Source organism: Mauremys mutica, chromosome 5 (assembly GCF_020497125.1).
Source record: "Mauremys mutica isolate MM-2020 ecotype Southern chromosome 5, ASM2049712v1, whole genome shotgun sequence".
Lineage (NCBI taxonomy): Eukaryota > Metazoa > Chordata > Testudines > Geoemydidae > Mauremys > Mauremys mutica.
Genome location: NC_059076.1, coordinates 92,153,980 through 92,172,583, shown reverse-complemented (window position 1 = coordinate 92,172,583; position 18,604 = coordinate 92,153,980). Strand labels below are relative to the sequence as shown.

At 44.0% G+C, this 18,604-nt stretch overlaps 1 protein-coding gene across 2 annotated transcripts in view; it reads right to left on the bottom strand.

Moving 5' to 3' along the window:
• Window positions 1-18,096, bottom strand: part of PDCL2 (phosducin like 2) — a 44,963-nt gene extending 26,867 nt beyond the window's left edge. Inside the window, exon 1 of one of the 2 annotated variants that reach the window (XM_045017581.1) lies at window positions 17,966-18,096. In XM_045017581.1, coding sequence (XP_044873516.1) covers window positions 17,966-18,052 — 87 coding nt within the window. In that variant the 5' untranslated portion in view covers window positions 18,053-18,096. Of the gene's footprint in view, window positions 1-17,813 lie in introns of both variants that reach the window. The other variant, XM_045017583.1, reaches the window with a different exon arrangement.
• Between the last annotated feature and the right edge of the window lie 508 nt (window positions 18,097-18,604).

Genomic DNA, 18,604 nt, shown 5'->3' with positions numbered 1-18,604 from the left:
ATGAGGACTGGGTAGGGGAGTTTCGGGACCATCCCCGCCATCACCTTAGTGGGGTTTCCTTGGACCTCTATTTTCACTCGGATGGTCGGATAGTAATTTACATCCCCGTGGACACAGGATATCCCTGTGCGCTTGGCCCGGGATAGTTGATCATACCCGACCAGCTTTCCCGAGACCAGCGTGACTGCACTTCCTGAGTCTACTAACGCGGTGGTCTATATACCATTCATTTTAACTTGCCTAGTATATCTATGAGGGACCATCGCTACTCCTACTAGGCTTATCAGGTCACATGACTCTTCTAGATTTCCCAGGTCACATTGCATGGGCTCCTCTAGGTTTGGGCATTGGGCAGCTATATGCCCTATCTCTCCACATGCATAGCATCGGTACCCTCCTCGGGGCAGCCCCTTAATTTTTGGGCTGTGGGGCCTTACCCCCGAGTCTCTCTCTCCCAGTCCCCAGGTCCCTCCAAGTACTTTGGCTGCTCTTCGTCCTCCTTCTTCCCTGCCATAGTTCGGCCTGGAGCTATGGCAACTCGGGCCCTTGGTACGTAGCCTTGCCTCCTATCCTGGCGCCTCCCTTCCCCAGTGGTCCGAGAGAGTTCCTGTGCTGCTAGACGTCTCTCTACAAGGGCAACTAGCTCATCATAGGAGGAGGGATCATTTTGACTGACCCATCCTCGTATGTCCGGTGGTAGCCCTCTCATGTACCTGTCCACAACTATGGTTTCCACGACTTCCTCCGGCCGGCGGGTCTCGGGGCACAGCCACTTCCGGGCCAGATGGATCAGGTCAAACAGCTGGGACCTCGGGGCTTTGTTGGCTCGGTATTTCCACTCATGGAACCTCTGCGCCCTTATAGCTGTCGTCACGCCAGACCTTGCCAGGATCTCCGCCTTTAGCTGGGAGTAATGGGAAGCTGCTTCTGTTGCCATATCAAAATACGCTTTCTGTGCCTCCCCACACAGAAAAGGTGCCAGGATACTGGCCCACTGGTCTTGGGGCCAGGCCTCCCGCCGGGCCGTCCTCTCAAACGCAAGGAGATACACCTCCACGTCATCATCCACTGTCATCTTCTGTAAGTAGCGGCTGGCGTGCAGGGGCCGAGTCCCATGGGGGCCGTGCGTTAGGGTGGTCAGGGCCTTTAGCTGGTTCACAACCTCATGCAAGGTGGCTCGATCCTGAGCCGCCTGGCTCATCAGGAGTTGATTTGTCTCCTGCTGCATTCGTACCGCCTCCTGCTGGGCAGCCATCTGCACCCTGGTAGCTTCTTGCTGGGCCGCAGTGGCCTGCACCAATGCCTTCACTACACCTTCCTTTTTTTTTTTTTTTTTTTTTTGGGGTGCTTTTACCCTGCCCCGAGACGGATTGCCGCAAAGTCTCACTCACATCCCACCCCTGACACCACGTGTGGCAAAGTCCCGTCTCAGTCTCCCCAGCCTCTGCTGTTTTTAGCTCTGGTGAGACCGGCTAGGGTAATGCAGTCCCCCTTAGGACTCAGGGGAAGTCTGTTCCCTGTCTTCTCACCAGTCTTAATTAAAGTATTTTTTACCCTGCCTTGTAGGAGAGTGTCCTGCCGCCCTGCCTGGGGAGGCTTGCTGCTTCAACACTCCTGGTAGCCAGGCTCCTTCTCTCTCTGCTTTCCCCCCCCCTTCCTTCCTCCCAGGAAGGGGTTTAAAAAGGTCTCAGGCAGCTCCAAGTTGGAACCAGCTGATCCTAATTACCCTCAGGTAGCTCCCCTCAGCTGATTCTAATTTGCTACCTTGGTAACCCTTTCTCAGCTGAACCTGCTTGACCTGTAGTTGCCTCTCAGTTGATAAGGAGGAGGGCCTTTTAACCCTCTGGGACTGACTCCTCCCCCCGCCCCTGGCAACTGTCTGTCCTGAGGTTATCACAGTCTCCAGAGATAACATGCTTGTTAACAGCAAAAATGTTTTGAAATAAATAAATAAATAATATACAGAGGTGAGAAACAACAGACTTCAACCCTATTGTCCCTCTGCAAATTTGTATACACAGAGTCAATTCCATACCTCTCTCTAAAAGTGCAAAGTTTCAAAAAGTTCAATGAATAGAAGATTGCTGGGGATGGAATAGATCTGGACAAGGAGAACAAATCTGGAGATAAATGTGAGAAGGGAGAGACAGGCAGTAAAAACAAAAGTGAAACTGTTTGAGCAGCATATTCCAGAAGTCTTCATTGATGTCAGATCTGTCATACCATTCTCTCACTAGAAGGGAAAACCTATAATGGCAGCAGGCCGTAAAAGAGACTCAGTTTGGGAATATTTTAATGAAGTTCCTCTACCTGTGGGTAAGACAGGCATGCATGCAAAATGCAAACAGTGCAACAAAGAAATGCAAGGCCTGGTTTCCCGAATGAAACAACATCATGAGAAGTGTTCCTTCTCAGGAGAAAGCGGCATTGAAGATGATAAAAGGAACATGTCTGAACATACAGGATCTTCAGGTTAGTAATAACCAACAAGAATGCACTTTTATGTAGAAATCCATGATTAAAGTGAGTCTTCCTGACTAGTGATTTAAATCATGATTTAAATCAAATTCACCCTGAACATCAGCACCTAAAACTCCTGAGAAATTTCACTATACTTTTTTTTAACAAAATTAACTACAACAAGATTCCCTTTTACCAGTGGTGCCCAACCTCATTGCAGAGGAGGACTACATAAAGCTAAGCACAACCTTATGTGGACCAAATAGATTCTACATATTTTAATAAGATTTAAAGTCAGCTGTATTGATTTAATATTTTAAGTTCAGCTTGTTTCCTATGTATTTAGATAGCAACAGTATGTACAGTATTGTCTAGTTACACACTTGATTAAACTAAAATGATGTAAACATGGCGACAAAACACTAATGAATCAGCCGTTAGTATATTGTGTTGAAGCAGCTGTGGGCCTTATGAAATGCTCTGGTGGGCCGTGTACTGCCCACGGGTCATAGGTTAGGCAACCTTGCCTTATACAGTATGTATATCACTTTGGGATGTATAATTATTCAGAACCCTTTATGATTCCAGAGAATAAACACATAGATGAATTTCAGAATATGACCTCTAGCTTCCTGAGGTGTCTGATGATTAAATCAATGGAAATAGCCTGTTTTCTCTCTCTTCAAATAAGGATTTATGTACCGTCTCTTGAAAGTTAAAATTGGAATACACCAATATAAAATAGATGCTTCTTATAAATCAGGCAAAAGCATGTTTTGAAAATCAGCTCAAATGGAAGCGTTCAGAGGATTTGTTAACTGACAGAAGAAACATTAGCTAAAAAGGCACTGGATTGCTTACAAGAGTACAGCGCTCACACAAAGACTTGACTATTTAAATTAATAAGTGAATAATTTAAAGATATCTAGTTAATTTAATGAATTAATTTCAAATCTAAAAAATGTATAGCCAACTGACACTTCAAGAGCAATTTAAATACTACTTTACAACAATCCATTCTTACATAGTTTAAGCAACTTTAAAGTATTAACCACTCTTATGACTGTAAATTCTTTGGGCCAGGGAATAAGTAACTTTGCATAGCATTGTATGCATTTAATAACAATATATGTGTAGTGTATAGTATGCAAGTATAATGGATCAATTTTTTTAAAACATTAAATCCTAAATGGGGAATCTTGAGTAAAACAAATGAAGTGACATTTTTACAGTATGACATGTCTGATCTTCAATAATAGAATTCATTTCTGTTGTAAGAAAGGTGCCAACCCACAAAAAAACAAACTCCCTAGTAACAGAAGCATAGCCTTTGGTTGTTCTGGTGCATATTAACTATCAAGTTAACTCTTAAAAATTGACATTTCCATTTCCATTCTTGATGATCTATTTGTAAAGGGAAACATTGTCCCTCTAAATTAATTGTTTCCCCAGAAAAATTGTCCCTCTAAATTAATTGTTATCTATCTAGATATTTATACCACACTGCTTTAGAACATAAGAACATAAGAAAGGCCGTACCGGGTCAGACCAAAGGTCCATCTAGCCCAGTATCTGTCTACCGACAGTGGCCAATGCCAGGTGCCCCTGAGGGAGTGAACCTAACAGGCAATGATCAAGTGATCTCTCTCCTGCCATCCATCTCCATCCTCTGACGAACAGAGGCTAGGGACACCATTCTTACCCATCCTGGCTAATAGCCATTTATGGACTTAGCCACCATGAATTTATCCAGTCCCCTTTTAAACATTGTTATAGTCCTAGACTTCACAACCTCCTCAGGTAAGGAGTTCCACAAGTTGACTGTGCGCTGCATGAAGAAGAACTTCCTTTTATTTGTTTTAAACCTGCTGCCTATTAATTTCATTTGGTGACCCCTAGTTCTTGTATTATGGAAATAAGTAAATAACTTTTCCTTATCCACTTTCTCAACATCACTCATGATTTTATATACCTCTATCATGTCCCCCCTTAGTCTTCTCTTTTCCAAACTGAAGAGTCCTAGCCTCTTTAATCTTTCCTCATAAGGGACCCTCTCTAAACCCCTAATCATTTTAGTTGCTCTTTTCTGAACCTTTTCTAGTGCTAGAATATCTTTTTTGAGGTGAGGAGACCACATCTGTACACAGTATTCGAGATGTGGGCGTACCATGGATTTATATAAGGGCAATAATATATTCTCAGTCTTATTCTCTATCCCCTTTTTAATGATTCCTAACATCCTGTTTGCTTTTTTGACCGCCTCTGCACACTGCGTGGACATCTTCAGAGAACTATCCACGATAACTCCAAGATCTTTTTCCTGACTCGTTGTAGCTAAATTAGCCCCCATCATGTTGTATGTATAGTTGGGGTTATTCTTTCCAATGTGCATTACTTTACATTTATCCACATTAAATTTCATTTGCCATTTTGTTGCCCAATCACTTAGTTTTGTGAGATCTTTTTGAAGTTCTTCACAATCTGCTTTGGTCTTAACTATCTTGAGCAGTTTAGTATCATCTGCAAACTTTGCCACCTCACTGTTTACCCCTTTCTCCAGATCATTTATGAATAAATTGAATAGGATTGGTCCTAGGACTGACCCTTGGGGAACACCACTAGTTACCCCTCTCCATTCTGAGAATTTACCATTAATTCCTACCCTTTGTTCCCTGTCCATTAACCAGTTCTCAATCCATGAAAGGACCTTTCCTTTTATCCCATGACAGCTTAATTTACGTAAGAGCCTTTGGTGAGGGACCTTGTCAAAGGCTTTCTGGAAATCTAAGTACACTATGTCCACCGGATCCCCCTTGTCCACATGTTTGTTGACCCCTTCAAAGAACTCTAATAGATTAGTAAGACACGATTTCCCTTTACAGAAACCATGTTGACTATTGCTCAAGAGTTTATGTTTTTCTATGTGTCTGACAATTTTATTCTTTACTATTGTTTCAACTAATTTGCCCGGTACCGACGTTAGACTTACCGGTCTGTAATTGACGGGATCACCCCTAGAGCCCTTTTTAAATATTGGCGTTACATTAGCTAACTTCCAGTCATTGGGTACCGAAGCCGATTTAAAGGACAGGTTACAAACCTTAGTTAATAGTTCCGCAACTTCACATTTGAGTTCTTTCAGAACTCTTGGGTGAATGCCATCTGGTCCCGGTGACTTGTTAATGTTGAGTTTATCAATTAATTCCAAAACCTCCTCTAGTGACACTTCAATCTGTGACAGTTCCTCAGATTTGTCACCTACAAAAGCCAGCTCAGGTTTGGGGATCTCCCTAACATCCTCAGCCGTGAAGACTGAAGCAAAGAATCCATTTAGTTTCTCCGCAATGACTTTATCATCTTTAAGCGCTCCTTTTGAATTTTGATCATCAAGGGGCCCCACTGGTTGTTTAGCAGGCTTCCTGCTTCTGATGTACTTAAAAAACATTTTGTTATTACCTTTGGAGTTTTTGGCTAGCCGTTCTTCAAACTCCTCTTTGGCTTTTCTTATTACACTCTTGCACTTAAGTTGGCAGTGTTTGTGCTCCTTTCTATTTGCCTCACTAGGATTTGACTTCCACTTTTTAAAGGAAGTCTTTTTATCTCTCACTGCTTCTTTTACATGCTTTCCCTGGTACCTGAGCACCTTGATTGACTCTTACTCTGCAAAAGTTCCCAGTCATCATTTGTATGTATAGTTTGCACTAAAATTCTCAAACCTACTGAATCAGAGTCTCAGTCCTCCTAAGGCTTCTTTTCACCTCTCTCATGAGATAACGAGACACAAAGTCTGCTTGCATGGCCTTCTGCAGAATAAGAGGGCATGGCCAGGTATCTAGCCCCAGCAATTCCTGATAAAGTAATAGCCTTTTGGCCAGGACACAAATTTTAGAGCAGTCCTGAGGATACTTTAAGTTGTGCTGGTCATAATATCAGAGGAACACAAAAGTAGCATAACACCATCTTTGTCCCCGCCTCATTCTGGGCTTCATGCAACTTGGTCAAAGCAAAGGATCCTGCCCATTATGACAACCTATGTTAGCTCCTTTTCTCCTTGAAGTCAGTGCAAGAAATCCCATTGATTTGGTCCAATTCTGAACTTGGAAGACTTCAAAGAGCTCTTCTCTTGTGCCACTGGTTTGGAATTTGCACAGATCTCTCTCCACTGCACCCACTTCACAATTTACAGACCAAAGCTCCTCACATCCCCTCTCTTTGTATACATCATCCAGTCCCCAGTTGTGATAGCTTGATGTAGCTTCCTGTCCACAGTTCTCAGCTCTGGGATCTTCATGCAGTGACCTTCCTTCCCTAGCAGCACTGAAATCTTCAGACACTGTTTCATTTGCAAAGAGTGAAGCTGAATGCACCTTAAGTTGAACACAGGAACATAATTAAACCCTGTGGATTGCTCTGCCCATGTGACTGAGTTGCTTCCTGCCTATCTCCACCAGTTCTCAGTTCCCCTGGTGTCTCATCCATAACAGTCTCTCCAGGGAACATAGGCCTTCTGACTCCAGTTCCACTGATCATGATACATCTTCCCTATTTTTACAAACATTTTAATATAAATATTAAATAAAAATAATTGACGGCCAGACCCCATGTCCCTTTGGCCAGAGGTTGCTAACACGGAGCCGAGTTGGAGTCTTGCCTTTACTACAGATTCAGCTTGTTACATAGTCTTTGAAATAGTTTTGTCTCCTCAACAGATGACCATGCCAAGAGTGATCTCTCTCTGTCTCCAAGTATAGCAAACTGTCTTCTGTGGTGTCTCCTCCCTTCTCGTGGGACTGGCCTCTGGATGGTTCTCTGTCTCACCATTCTATGATCATCTCTGTAGGTTCTATGAGCGTTGTGTCTGCTGACTCATAAGTACCCTCTTCCTGTAGATTACTTGTCCCTCTTGAGTAGTCACCTTGTATGACTTTGGTACCACTGTATCCCACAAGACTCCTTGAATCCATGCCTTCTCAGTGTCTTTCTGATAGCTGGATCCTCGCAGGAGTGTCTATATTCAGGGCCGGTAGTCCTTGGCTGACCAGTTAAGAACATAAGAACATAAGAAAGGCCGTACCGGGTCAGACCAGAGGTCCATCTAGCCCAGTATCTGTCTACCGACAGTGGCCAATGCCAGGTGCCCCTGAGGGAGTGAACCTAACAGGCAATGATCAAGTGATCTCTCTCCTGCCATCCATCTCCATCCTCTGACGAACAGAGGCTAGGGACACCATTCTTACCCATCCTGGCTAATAGCCATTTATGGACTTAGCCACCATGAATTTATCCAGTCCCCTTTTAAACATTGTTATAGTCCTAGCCTTCACAACCTCCTCAGGTAAGGAGTTCCACAAGTTGACTGTGCGCTGTGTGAAGAAGAACTTCCTTTTATTTGTTTTAAACCTGCTGCCTATTAATTTCATTTGGTGACCCCTAGTTCTTGTATTATGGGAATAAGTAAATAACTTTTCCTTATCCACTTTCTCAACATCACTCATGATTTTATATACCTCTATCATGTCCCCCCTTAGTCTTCTCTTTTCCAAACTGAAGAGTCCTAGCCTCTTTAATCTTTCCTCATATGGGACCCTCTCTAAACCCCTAATCATTTGAGTTGCTCTTTTCTGAACCTTTTCTAGTGCTAGAATATCTTTTTTGAGGTGAGGAGACCACATCTGTACACAGTATTCGAGATGTGGGCATACCATGGATTTATATAAGGGCAATAATATATTCTCAGTCTTATTCTCTATCCCCTTTTTAATGATTCCTAACATCCTGTTTGCTTTTTTGACCGCCTCTGCACACTGCGTGGACATCTTCAGAGAACTATCCACGATAACTCCAAGATCTTTTTCCTGACTCGTTGTAGCTAAATTAGCCCCCATCATGTTGTATGTATAGTTGGGGTTATTTTTTCCAATGTGCATTACTTTACATTTATCCACATTAAATTTCATTTGCCATTTTGTTGCCCAATCACTTAGTTTTGTGAGATCTTTTTGAAGTTCTTCACAATCTGCTTTGGTCTTAACTATCTTGAGCAGTTTAGTATCATCTGCAAACTTTGCCACCTCACTGTTTACCCCTTTCTCCAGATCATTTATGAATAAATTGAATAGGATTGGTCCTAGGACTGACCCTTGGGGAACACCACTAGTTACCCCTCTCCATTCTGAGAATTTACCATTAATTCCTACCCTTTGTTCCCTGTCCTTTAACCAGTTCTCAGTCCATGAAAGGACCTTTCCTTTTATCCCATGACAGCTTAATTTACGTAAGAGCCTTTGGTGAGGGACCTTGTCAAAGGCTTTCTGGAAATCTAAGTACACTATGTCCACCGGATCCCCCTTGTCCACATGTTTGTTGACCCCTTCAAAGAACTCTAATAGATTAGTAAGACACGATTTCCCTTTACAGAAACCATGTTGACTATTGCTCAAGAGTTTATGTTTTTCTATGTGTCTGACAATTTTATTCTTTACTATTGTTTCAACTAATTTGCCCGGTACCGACGTTAGACTTACCGGTCTGTAATTGCCGGGATCACCCCTAGAGCCATTTTTAAATATTGGCGTTACATTAGCTAACTTCCAGTCATTGGGTACCGAAGCCGATTTAAAGGATAGGTTACAAACCTTAGTTAATAGTTCAGCAACTTCACATTTGAGTTCTTTCAGAACTCTTGGGTGAATGCCATCTGGTCCCGGTGACTTGTTAATGTTGAGTTTATCAATTAATTCCAAAACCTCCTCTAGTGACACTTCAATCTGTGACAGTTCCTCAGATTTGTCACCTACAAAAGCCAGCTCAGGTTTGGGAATCTCCCTAACATCCTCAGCCGTGAAGACTGAAGCAAAGAATCCATTTAGTTTCTCCGCAATGACTTTATCATCTTTAAGCGCTCCTTTTGAATTTTGATCGTCAAGGGGCCCCACTGGTTGTTTAGCAGGCTTCCTGCTTCTGATGTACTTAAAAAACATTTTGTTATTACCTTTGGAGTTTTTGGCTAGCCGTTCTTCAAACTCCTCTTTGGCTTTTCTTATTACACTCTTGCACTTAAGTTGGCAGCGTTTGTGCTCCTTTCTATTTGCCTCACTAGGATTTGACTTCCACTTTTTAAAGGAAGTCTTTTTATCTCTCACTGCTTCTTTTACATGGTTGTTAAGCCACGGTGGCTCTTTTTTAGTTCTTTTACTGTTTTTCTTAATTTGGGGTATACATTGAAGTTGGGCCTCTATTATGGTGTCTTTAAAAAGGGCCCACGCAACTTGCAGGGATTTCACTTTAGTCACTGTACCTTTTAACTTTTGTCTAACTATCCCCCTCATTTTTGTATAGTTCCCCCTTTTGAAATTAAAGGCCACAGTGTTGGGCAGTTGAGATGTTCTTCCCACCACAGGGAAGTGCCTGTACTGTAAGTGTACTGTAGTGCCTGCTTTCTCTGATAGCTGGCCATCTCCTCTTGGTGGTGTCACCAGCCTTCTGGCTGCAACTGATCTCTCATTGGTAACAGGATTTTTGGTCCCTTGTCCCATCAGTGTCTGTGCTGGACTATTGGCACCTGCATAATGAGGTATTCCTGTGTGCCAAAAATGCTAACAGGAGGGCCTGAACCAAAAGAACCAGCCTTGTGTAACAGTTTTAGGTGTTTTCACAGCTGATTTCACCTTGCCATTACTCTGTGAGTATGCTGGGGAGGAGGTGCAATGGCCAAACTCTCATCTGGATGCAAATTCCTTTAATTCTTCGCAGGCAAACTGGTGTCCACTGTTGGTGAATGCCCTATCTTGCAAAGTGGACCTTCAGTTTACCAGTCACTGACTTGCTTCTTGTATCAAGAAGGTCATCAACCTCCCAAAAATTTGAATAGTAGTCCACTGTAATCAAGTGCTGCTTTTCCTTGAAGGTAAATAAGTCCACTCCCACTTTTCCCTAAGGTTGGGTGGGCAGCTAACATGGGAACAGAGTCTCTTTCTGTTATCACACAACTGGCAGATGTCACACTCTTCTATCAAGGAGCGGAGTTGTGTAAAAATTCCCAACCAGTAAACACTCTCGAACCTAAGACTGCTGTCATTGTCAAGGTGTGAGGCATTAATTTTTGCATAACATCCTTACATAATGAGGCAGGAACAACAGCTCTCTTCCCTTGAAACATGATTTTATCATGCACACATAGCTAATCTTTAATTTGAAAATATGGTTCCGCTCAGGTACTTGACTTTTGTCTTCTGGCCAGCCTGAAAATATCGCTCTCTTGTTGACCTGTAGTTGAATGTTCTTTTCCATAGCCTCTTTGATTTCCATCAGCTTCATTGTTAAAACTGGGCAATAGCGTAGCATGATAATAGATTCAATTCCCTGATTCCCTTTCCCCAACTCACTGATGCTGAGTCAATTGTTCTGCTCAGGGTGTCAGATAACAACCTTTAACATCTTGGAAAATATCTGATCTCTACCTGGTAGTGCTGGAGGTGCATCACTGTGCACTGCAACCTCTTTGGAGCACTATGAAGAGGCTTTGCCATGATTGTCTCCAGGGGTCACTTGTGGTCTGATTGCACTATTACTGGCTGGCCATGGTAAAATCATACCACTCAAAAAGCCAGAAGCTCTTTTTCTATTTGGGTGTACACCTGTTCAGTCTCTGACAGGGGTCTCCTGGCACAAGCGATTGGCGGCTTCTGCAAAAAAGTCACACCCAATCCTTTTTCTGATTCATCACATTGGAGTGTCAGTTTCCCTCCTGGCTGGTAGTACTTCAGGACAAGTGCATCCATTATCATTTGCTTCAGCATGTCAAATGTTTGCTGTTGGAGACCTGCCCAGTCCCACTCAATATCCTGCCTTGTGAACTGATGTATGAGTTCTGCTACTGCAATCAGATGTGGAGAGAAAATGTACCATTCCTCTGAAGAAGAACTTTTACATCCACTGGTGCTGGCATGTCTCTGACTGCCTTGATCTTGTTGGGAATCTACTTTCAGTTCCTCTGCTCTGAGCAGATATCCATTATATGTCTCCTCATGCTGCCTGAGTCATATTTTTTCCAGGCTGAGTTATGTTATTGTCCCTGCATCACTGTACAAAATCTTGTAGTTTTCAGTAATTGTCTAGTTCAGCTTCTGCCTTATTGCTCACTTTGCCTACAGTGAGGATATCATCTGCAATTATTTTTACCCCAGGAGTCCTTCCAGCCCTTGGGTGAGTCTTCTCTGGAACACCTGGGTATGTACAGCCATCTGTAGTGAACAAATGGTGTTGCAAAAGTTGTCAACATGCTGGACTTTTTAATCAAGGTTTATGTGCCAAATCCCGTTCCTCACATCACAGATCATAAGAATTCTGGCTTTAGAAAGTTCTGCCAAGATGTAATCAATTATAAGCAGTCAACATTTGCATCTTTTCAATGCCCAGTTCAATGGCTTCGAGTCTACGCAGATGCATAATTTGCCTGATGACTTCTTTACCACTATCATGCTGCTTAATCAAGATGTGACTAGTCTCTACAGGTGCTATGATATCCCTACTCTGCACACTTTTCAGATCCTTGCATACTTGATTATGTAGTGCAACTGGAATTTTTCTTCATGGTAAGCACTATGGTTCCATTGTGGGGTCTACTTTCAGTCACAGCTTTCCTTTGAGGTACCTGTTACTTTTGAAAACATCCCATTTACTTTTAAAATTGTTTCCATTGTCTATGGGACTTCCCATAGACTATAAAATTCTGACACTGCACCATGATCACATTCATGTCTTGTACCACTTTATGCCCCAAGGGTCCGTGGTGCATATGATCCACTACTACAAACTTCAGCTGGTGCCACCTGTTATTTTTTCAGGTTAGTCACCAGGAGATCACATTTTCCTATGGGCTACAATGTGTCCTCATTGTACATTATTAGATTGTTCTTGCTCTTTGTAAAGAACAAATTCACCCCAATGAATCACACTGCAGGAAGGTGCACTATCCAGCTGCTATCGCAGAGACCGTTTCCCCATCAACATTGTTGCATACATAGCAGTTGGTATTGTCCCTTGTTGCTTTCCTGTCCCAACAGACTGAACCTCAGGTGTTCTTGGACTCAAGGAAAGAGTCATGATGTGATCACCACTGTGATGAGTTATTCCCCTCTTGTGCAGTGTGACTAAAGCTTTCTGAGACCTTTGTCTGTTCTTGCACACACTGCTAGTATTGTTCAACCTGCCATATTCCTTGCAGTGGTGTCCTAGTGCTGGGCCTTTTTCCTTTACCTGCTCATACTGCCTCCCACAGTAAATGCATCTCACTGTGGATATTCAATCCTGGCCACCTGCTCTCCTTTGCTATTGTCTCACTGTACATATTTCTGGGAGTGCTGCCCCTCCTGGAGCTTTCATCCTTTCTCCCGAGGCTTCAACTGCACACCCATGTGTAGGAATATATAGGTTTAATTTGCTTTGCTAAAAATAAAAAAATGAAACCTTGAAAGAATGCTTTGTTAGGTAAAAGAAGAAATTAAATTTGGAGCCTTTATTAGCAAGGACTAATTAAAAGGAATGAATAATAGAGAAAAAGTTCCTAGGACAACTGCAGCTATGATAAAGATAAGTAAACTATTGTGAAGGGAATCTTTGAAGTCCCTGGACACTTGCCAACCAAATAGTCAGGGATGGTTCAGACTGGTTTTGACAAAAGTGGAGACCTAAAACTGATTGATGTTAGATACATAGATGTATTATAAAGGTATAAAAGGGGAAAGAATAGGTGGGGTCACTTGCTAGTGTCTGCCTGCCTGTACAACTTAGAGTCAGTCAACATAGATTTGAGGACCCAAGGACTAGTCTTGTTGTCAGTACCTGCCCAATACTAATAACTGCATGTTATTGTATGGGTCTGATGATTGCTTAGGTAGTTAAGGCACTTTGGAGCAGCTGTTTGAATATCATTTGGCCTTTAAGTGTAATAAATGAATTTACGGTTATACTGGTGTCAGAGATAACCTGTATCACTGATAATAATAATTCCAACACCATGTGTATTGTCTAAGCCTCTGTATAATGTGAGATCCCCTTACCAGTGCAGCCATTTCCACAGGTGATGATTCCAAGTCATAAAATGTAAGGCCAGAAGGGACCATTAAATCATCTTGTCTGACCTGTACATCACTAAACCATACAACCAAAAAGAGACCAAAAAAGTATCATAACTCACTGACTATCACATTCCAAACTGGGAGTCTGCCAAGCCCCCAAAACTGCACGCAGCAGTCAGTGTGCATAAGGTCTATCTCCACCCTTTCAGATTGGTCTCTAGTGAAAAACTTGTGTCACTCCAGTTTTCTTCTGCTTTGTGGAGCAATAGGTTCCCAGGGTTCATAGGACTGCTGTGAGGCTTGAGGCATGGTGAGCTTCAGAGTGCTGCAGATCTCTTTGTCCAATAAAGTAACATATTAGTTATACTTTTCCTGCTGTTGTAGTCCTCCCACATGACCAGCTCCGTGTACATCTGGAACTCCTCCTTCCACTGGGCCTATCGCTGGGGTAGGTTTGTATCTTCAAAATCCAGAGGGCTTCAGACCGACCGGGGCAGACATGGTCAGATGCTGCACTTCAGAGTACTCACTGGTCAGACACTGCCACCATGTTTCATTTGCAAAGACTGAAGCTGAATGCAGGTTAAGTTGAATAAGTGCAATGTTATTAAACTCTGTGGACTGCTCTGTCCACGTGGTTGAGTTGCTTCCAGCCTAACTCCACTAGTTCCCCTGGTGTCCCATCAACAGTTGGCCCCAGGGAACATTGACCCTCTGACTCCAGTTCTATTGATCATGATTAAGGATACAATTCTGTCACAGAGTTCACAGATTCTGTGACTTTCCAGGAACTCTATGACTGCTTTTGGGGCAGGGCGGAAGCAGATGTCAGCCCCAGGGTCGCTGAAACTGTGGCCCCAGCAGTGGAGCAGCAGTGCTCAGCCTCTACTGCAGGAGCAGCAGCAGTTGGGCTGGAGCAGCTGTAAGCACCCAGCAGCACTCTATTTGTCTCCCCCTATAGGGTATTTTTAGTAAAAGTCAGGGTCATGCACGTCTGTGAATTTTTGTTTATTGCCTGCAATCTGTTCCTTACTTTTACTAAAAATACCTATGACAGAATCTTAACCTTAATCATGATACAGGCAGCTCCCTCTACTCCCCCACCCCACAAAACAATCTGCAGGTTTGATTCATTTGTATGGATTCCCACACTCCACAGTGTTGACACTTTCACCTGTTATGCTTAAACAAAGCACACGGGATCTTTATAGAGGAAGGCAAATACGCAGCATTTATTGAAAATACAACAGTTAGCATATGCTTTTCAGTCACACACACACATACACACACACACACAGAGTTCTGCCAGTGATGTTTATAGTTACCAGTCTGTTGTAATGGACAGTTAGATTGAGCACGAGTGTGGAGATGGGCTCTTGTCGGTCGCAATCCGATGCTCCGAGGCTTTGCAGGACTGAACCCAGAGTTCCACAGCAAAACACCCCAGCTTTATAGTTATAAATTCCCTTTTGAGTCCATGCATTTTGCAATGTTATCCTGTAATCATTAGTCCTTAAGTGGTGTTATCATTTGATGGTTATTGTTGGGCTTCCCATCGTTATCTCCTATTTGTTGTCTCATCTTCGGGGGTGCCTGCCTCACCTCTGAGGTTGTCAATGCTGCTAATATGTTTAGCATCGGATACAATGGATGTTTTCTGATTGCCTTCTGGTCTTTCCAAGTTTCTCACTTCTTTTTGACCATCTGGACATTTGTGATGGCTTTCACACCTTATCTTTTCTTGATGCACGCATTCCTCATTCACACAAACAATCTCTTACAGAAACCTTCAAAGATATACAGACAGCAGCATTGTATATTTAGCAGAATACATTGTAAATCAAGCCTTGCTAAATCTTATAACTAAAACAATTCACATTGGGGCTTCAGGCCCTCAACATTCCTCTAATCTGCTTAACATAGATACAAGATCCTGTCTCTTACTTACTAAAACCTTAAAACAAATAAATGTATATGTAACTAGAATGCCTAATTTGTAATACATATAGGAAACCATAGTAGACATTATAACTTATCCTAAAACAAAAAGGTGACCATAATCAGTCATAAGGATTGTTCTGGTCATTCCTTTCTGCTATTCAAAAAGGGTGGCTGACAGGATGAAATCAAATCATACATTAATTCTTATGGGACATTATAAAATCCTGCTCCTACACACCAATGTGACACAGAGGCCCCATTGGTGCAAACAGGCAAACTGGTCTTTACAAGCAACTCCTATCTCAGACCTGACAAACTCACTACACCTAATACACTATTTTCACAGTATATATCCATGAAGGATAGTATGTGAATCTCTACTGAAAGCTTAAAACTTACCAAGATGCATAATCATTGCAAGATGTGCATATGGGTAATATTTGAGGAATAATGTAACTATATTGAAAACTATGCCTTATGATACTGAAGTACAACTTGGTTATCATGGAATCATATGTTCCAAGTGGGAGGGAGTTGTCACCCCTTTCTGATCAGCCAATGATGTAACGCAAGCTTCAATTGTCCTTGATCCATCCCAGAACTGTCAATGGAAAACCATGACAACTACAAACAATCAAATCCACTTGGAGGAAAAAAGGAATGTTAGACAGAGGATCATCCTGTCTGTGAATAAAGACAAAAGACTGATTCAATATATCAGTGTGGAGAAAGACACTCTGTATCCCTTCACTAAGGAGCCATCTTGTTGAGTACAGGAGTGTTTCAAGAATAGCAAACCAGGATCCAATCTATTATCTCTGCCACAGACTGTACTTTTGGGGTAAACACCTACTTTATTACAGAGGTTCTCAACCTTTTTCTTTCTGAGCCATCCGTCCTCCTCTCAACATGCTATAAAAACTCCAGGCCCAACTTGTTCCATAACACAGTTTTTCTCCATATAAAAGCCAGGGTCAGCATTAAGGGATAGCAAGCAGGACAATTGGCCAGGGCTCTATGCCCCAGAGGGCTCTGTAAAGCTAAGTTGCTCAGGCTTCGGCTTCAGCCCCATATGGCGGGGTTGGGGCTTTCTATTCTGGGCCCCAGTGAGTCTAGCACCGGCCCTGCTTGGCAGACCCCCTGAAACCTGCTCACGGCCCCCCAGGGAGCCTCAGAACCCTGGTTGAGAACTGCTGCTTTATCAGATAGGAAAGGTAACTAACTATAAGTATACATCCTAGTTCTTGTTTTATTGTTTTGTTTTGTATTGGAACCATTTGTTTCCATCACACTCATGTTTCCAGTGGGACTTCTGTTCTTTCTTAAACCTTCTTTGATTTTATTGTAAGTGCTCATAAGTGCAGTGTGTTACACAGGAATGATGATTTAATATAAAACTCGTAAACTGAGGGTACAATGCTCCTTTGGGAGCAGAGAATCTGGGATTTCTGTGAGTAGCCAGTACCAGGGGCTGGAAACCACAGGGGAATGCTTCAGATAGACAAAGGGACTGGGGTGCACCTCTTGTTAACCTGCAAGGCAAAGACATGGCTGGAAGAGCCTGCAGGAGGGTGACTGAGTGGCTTTAAGACTGGTGGTGTCAGGGAGCTAACCTCCAGTCACCATAGGCAAGAATCCCTACAACTAGAGGCAGTGGGTAACAAGCTGACTCATAGTCCTGGGTATCCTGAAAACCAGCACACCCAACTCCTCCATCCATCACAGCTTCCCCACCTTCTTACAGCTTCCCCTCCCCCCCACAGTGTCCACATCTTTGTGGCACTCCCTCCCCAGTGCCAGCTTCCACACCTTCGCTAGAGTGACCAGATGTCCCAATTTTATAGGGACAGTCCCAATATTTGGGGCTTTTTCTTATATAGGTGCTATTACCCCCAACCCCCGTCCCGATTTTTCACACTTGCTATCTGGTCACCCTAACCTTCACACATCTGATCATACAAATCCATCCACACCATTGATACTGCTGTACAGCTTCACATCTTGCTCAGCAGCCCCCAGCGTCACCCTTTTCATCCAGTTTCCCTGACAGCATCTTCACAGCACTGCTGCATGTCGGACACCCCCTTGCCTGAAATTACACACCTTCCCCGCAACCCTGCCTGTGGGTGCATGCGGCCTGCCCTTCCCCCAGCTCCCTCTCTCGCTTCTGCATACAGCTGGCTCCCACCCACACCCCTTAGCTCTCACTCCCGCCCCTTTCCACCCCCCAGCTCAGCTCTCCCACCCCAACCCTTCCCCCTCCAGCTGGGCTCACCCCCCCCGTCCGCCTGCAGTGTCGGCGGCTGCCCCCTCCGAGTCAGGCTCTGCTTTCACCTGCATGGCACACACGGGGTGGGTGGGGGTGCAGCTGGTTCTACTCGCGGCCCGGGGAAGGGTGTGTCAGGGCTGGGCCCTGCGGAGGGGCGGGGTCGCGTGGCACTGTCCCTGCTGCAGGGCAGAGCCCCCCTTGGCTGGCGCTGTAGCACCTCGGTGTGAAGCAGCCGCGAGCCCGAGCAGTTATTCGGCTGCTTAGAGCGGTCTCCGCTTAGACACAGCGGGGTGGGCGGGGCCATGAGAACGGTTATTTGCGTATTCAAATCAGTGTCCTCAGGGGCCGTTAGAACCTGGCCGGGCTACAGTGCGAACGAGCGCCCTCCCCGAGGTTTAACGGCCGCTGCGCGAGCTCCTGCCGCTCTTCTCTCCGTCGGGTTCTAGAGGGGATCGCTCGGCTGCCTCTCGCCTCTCTCTGTCTCATGGCCAAACCCGCGGGAGCTGAGCTCCCGTTGCAGCCAGCGCTCCCCCAGGCTTTCGGGGCCCGAAGGGTTTCGGGTGTGCCCCTGAGAAGTGCGTGTTTGCGGTGGATGTGGAAATACATAGCGAGAGTCAATGTGTAAATAATGTGACCCCGTACGCCAGATGCACCGAAAACTGGCACGTTCTCTGTGCGGCGTTCCTACCCTAGCCCCTGGGTTATGTCAGAAGGAGGCGATTAATGGTCCAATTTAGCTGGTTCCCTCGATCACCAACGCTAAATAGCAACACACAAGGACGTGGGGAAATGTGCGACAGTGGCGCTCAGTAAAAACAGCTGCACGTGGTAGATTGCCTGATTATTAAGGCTGATG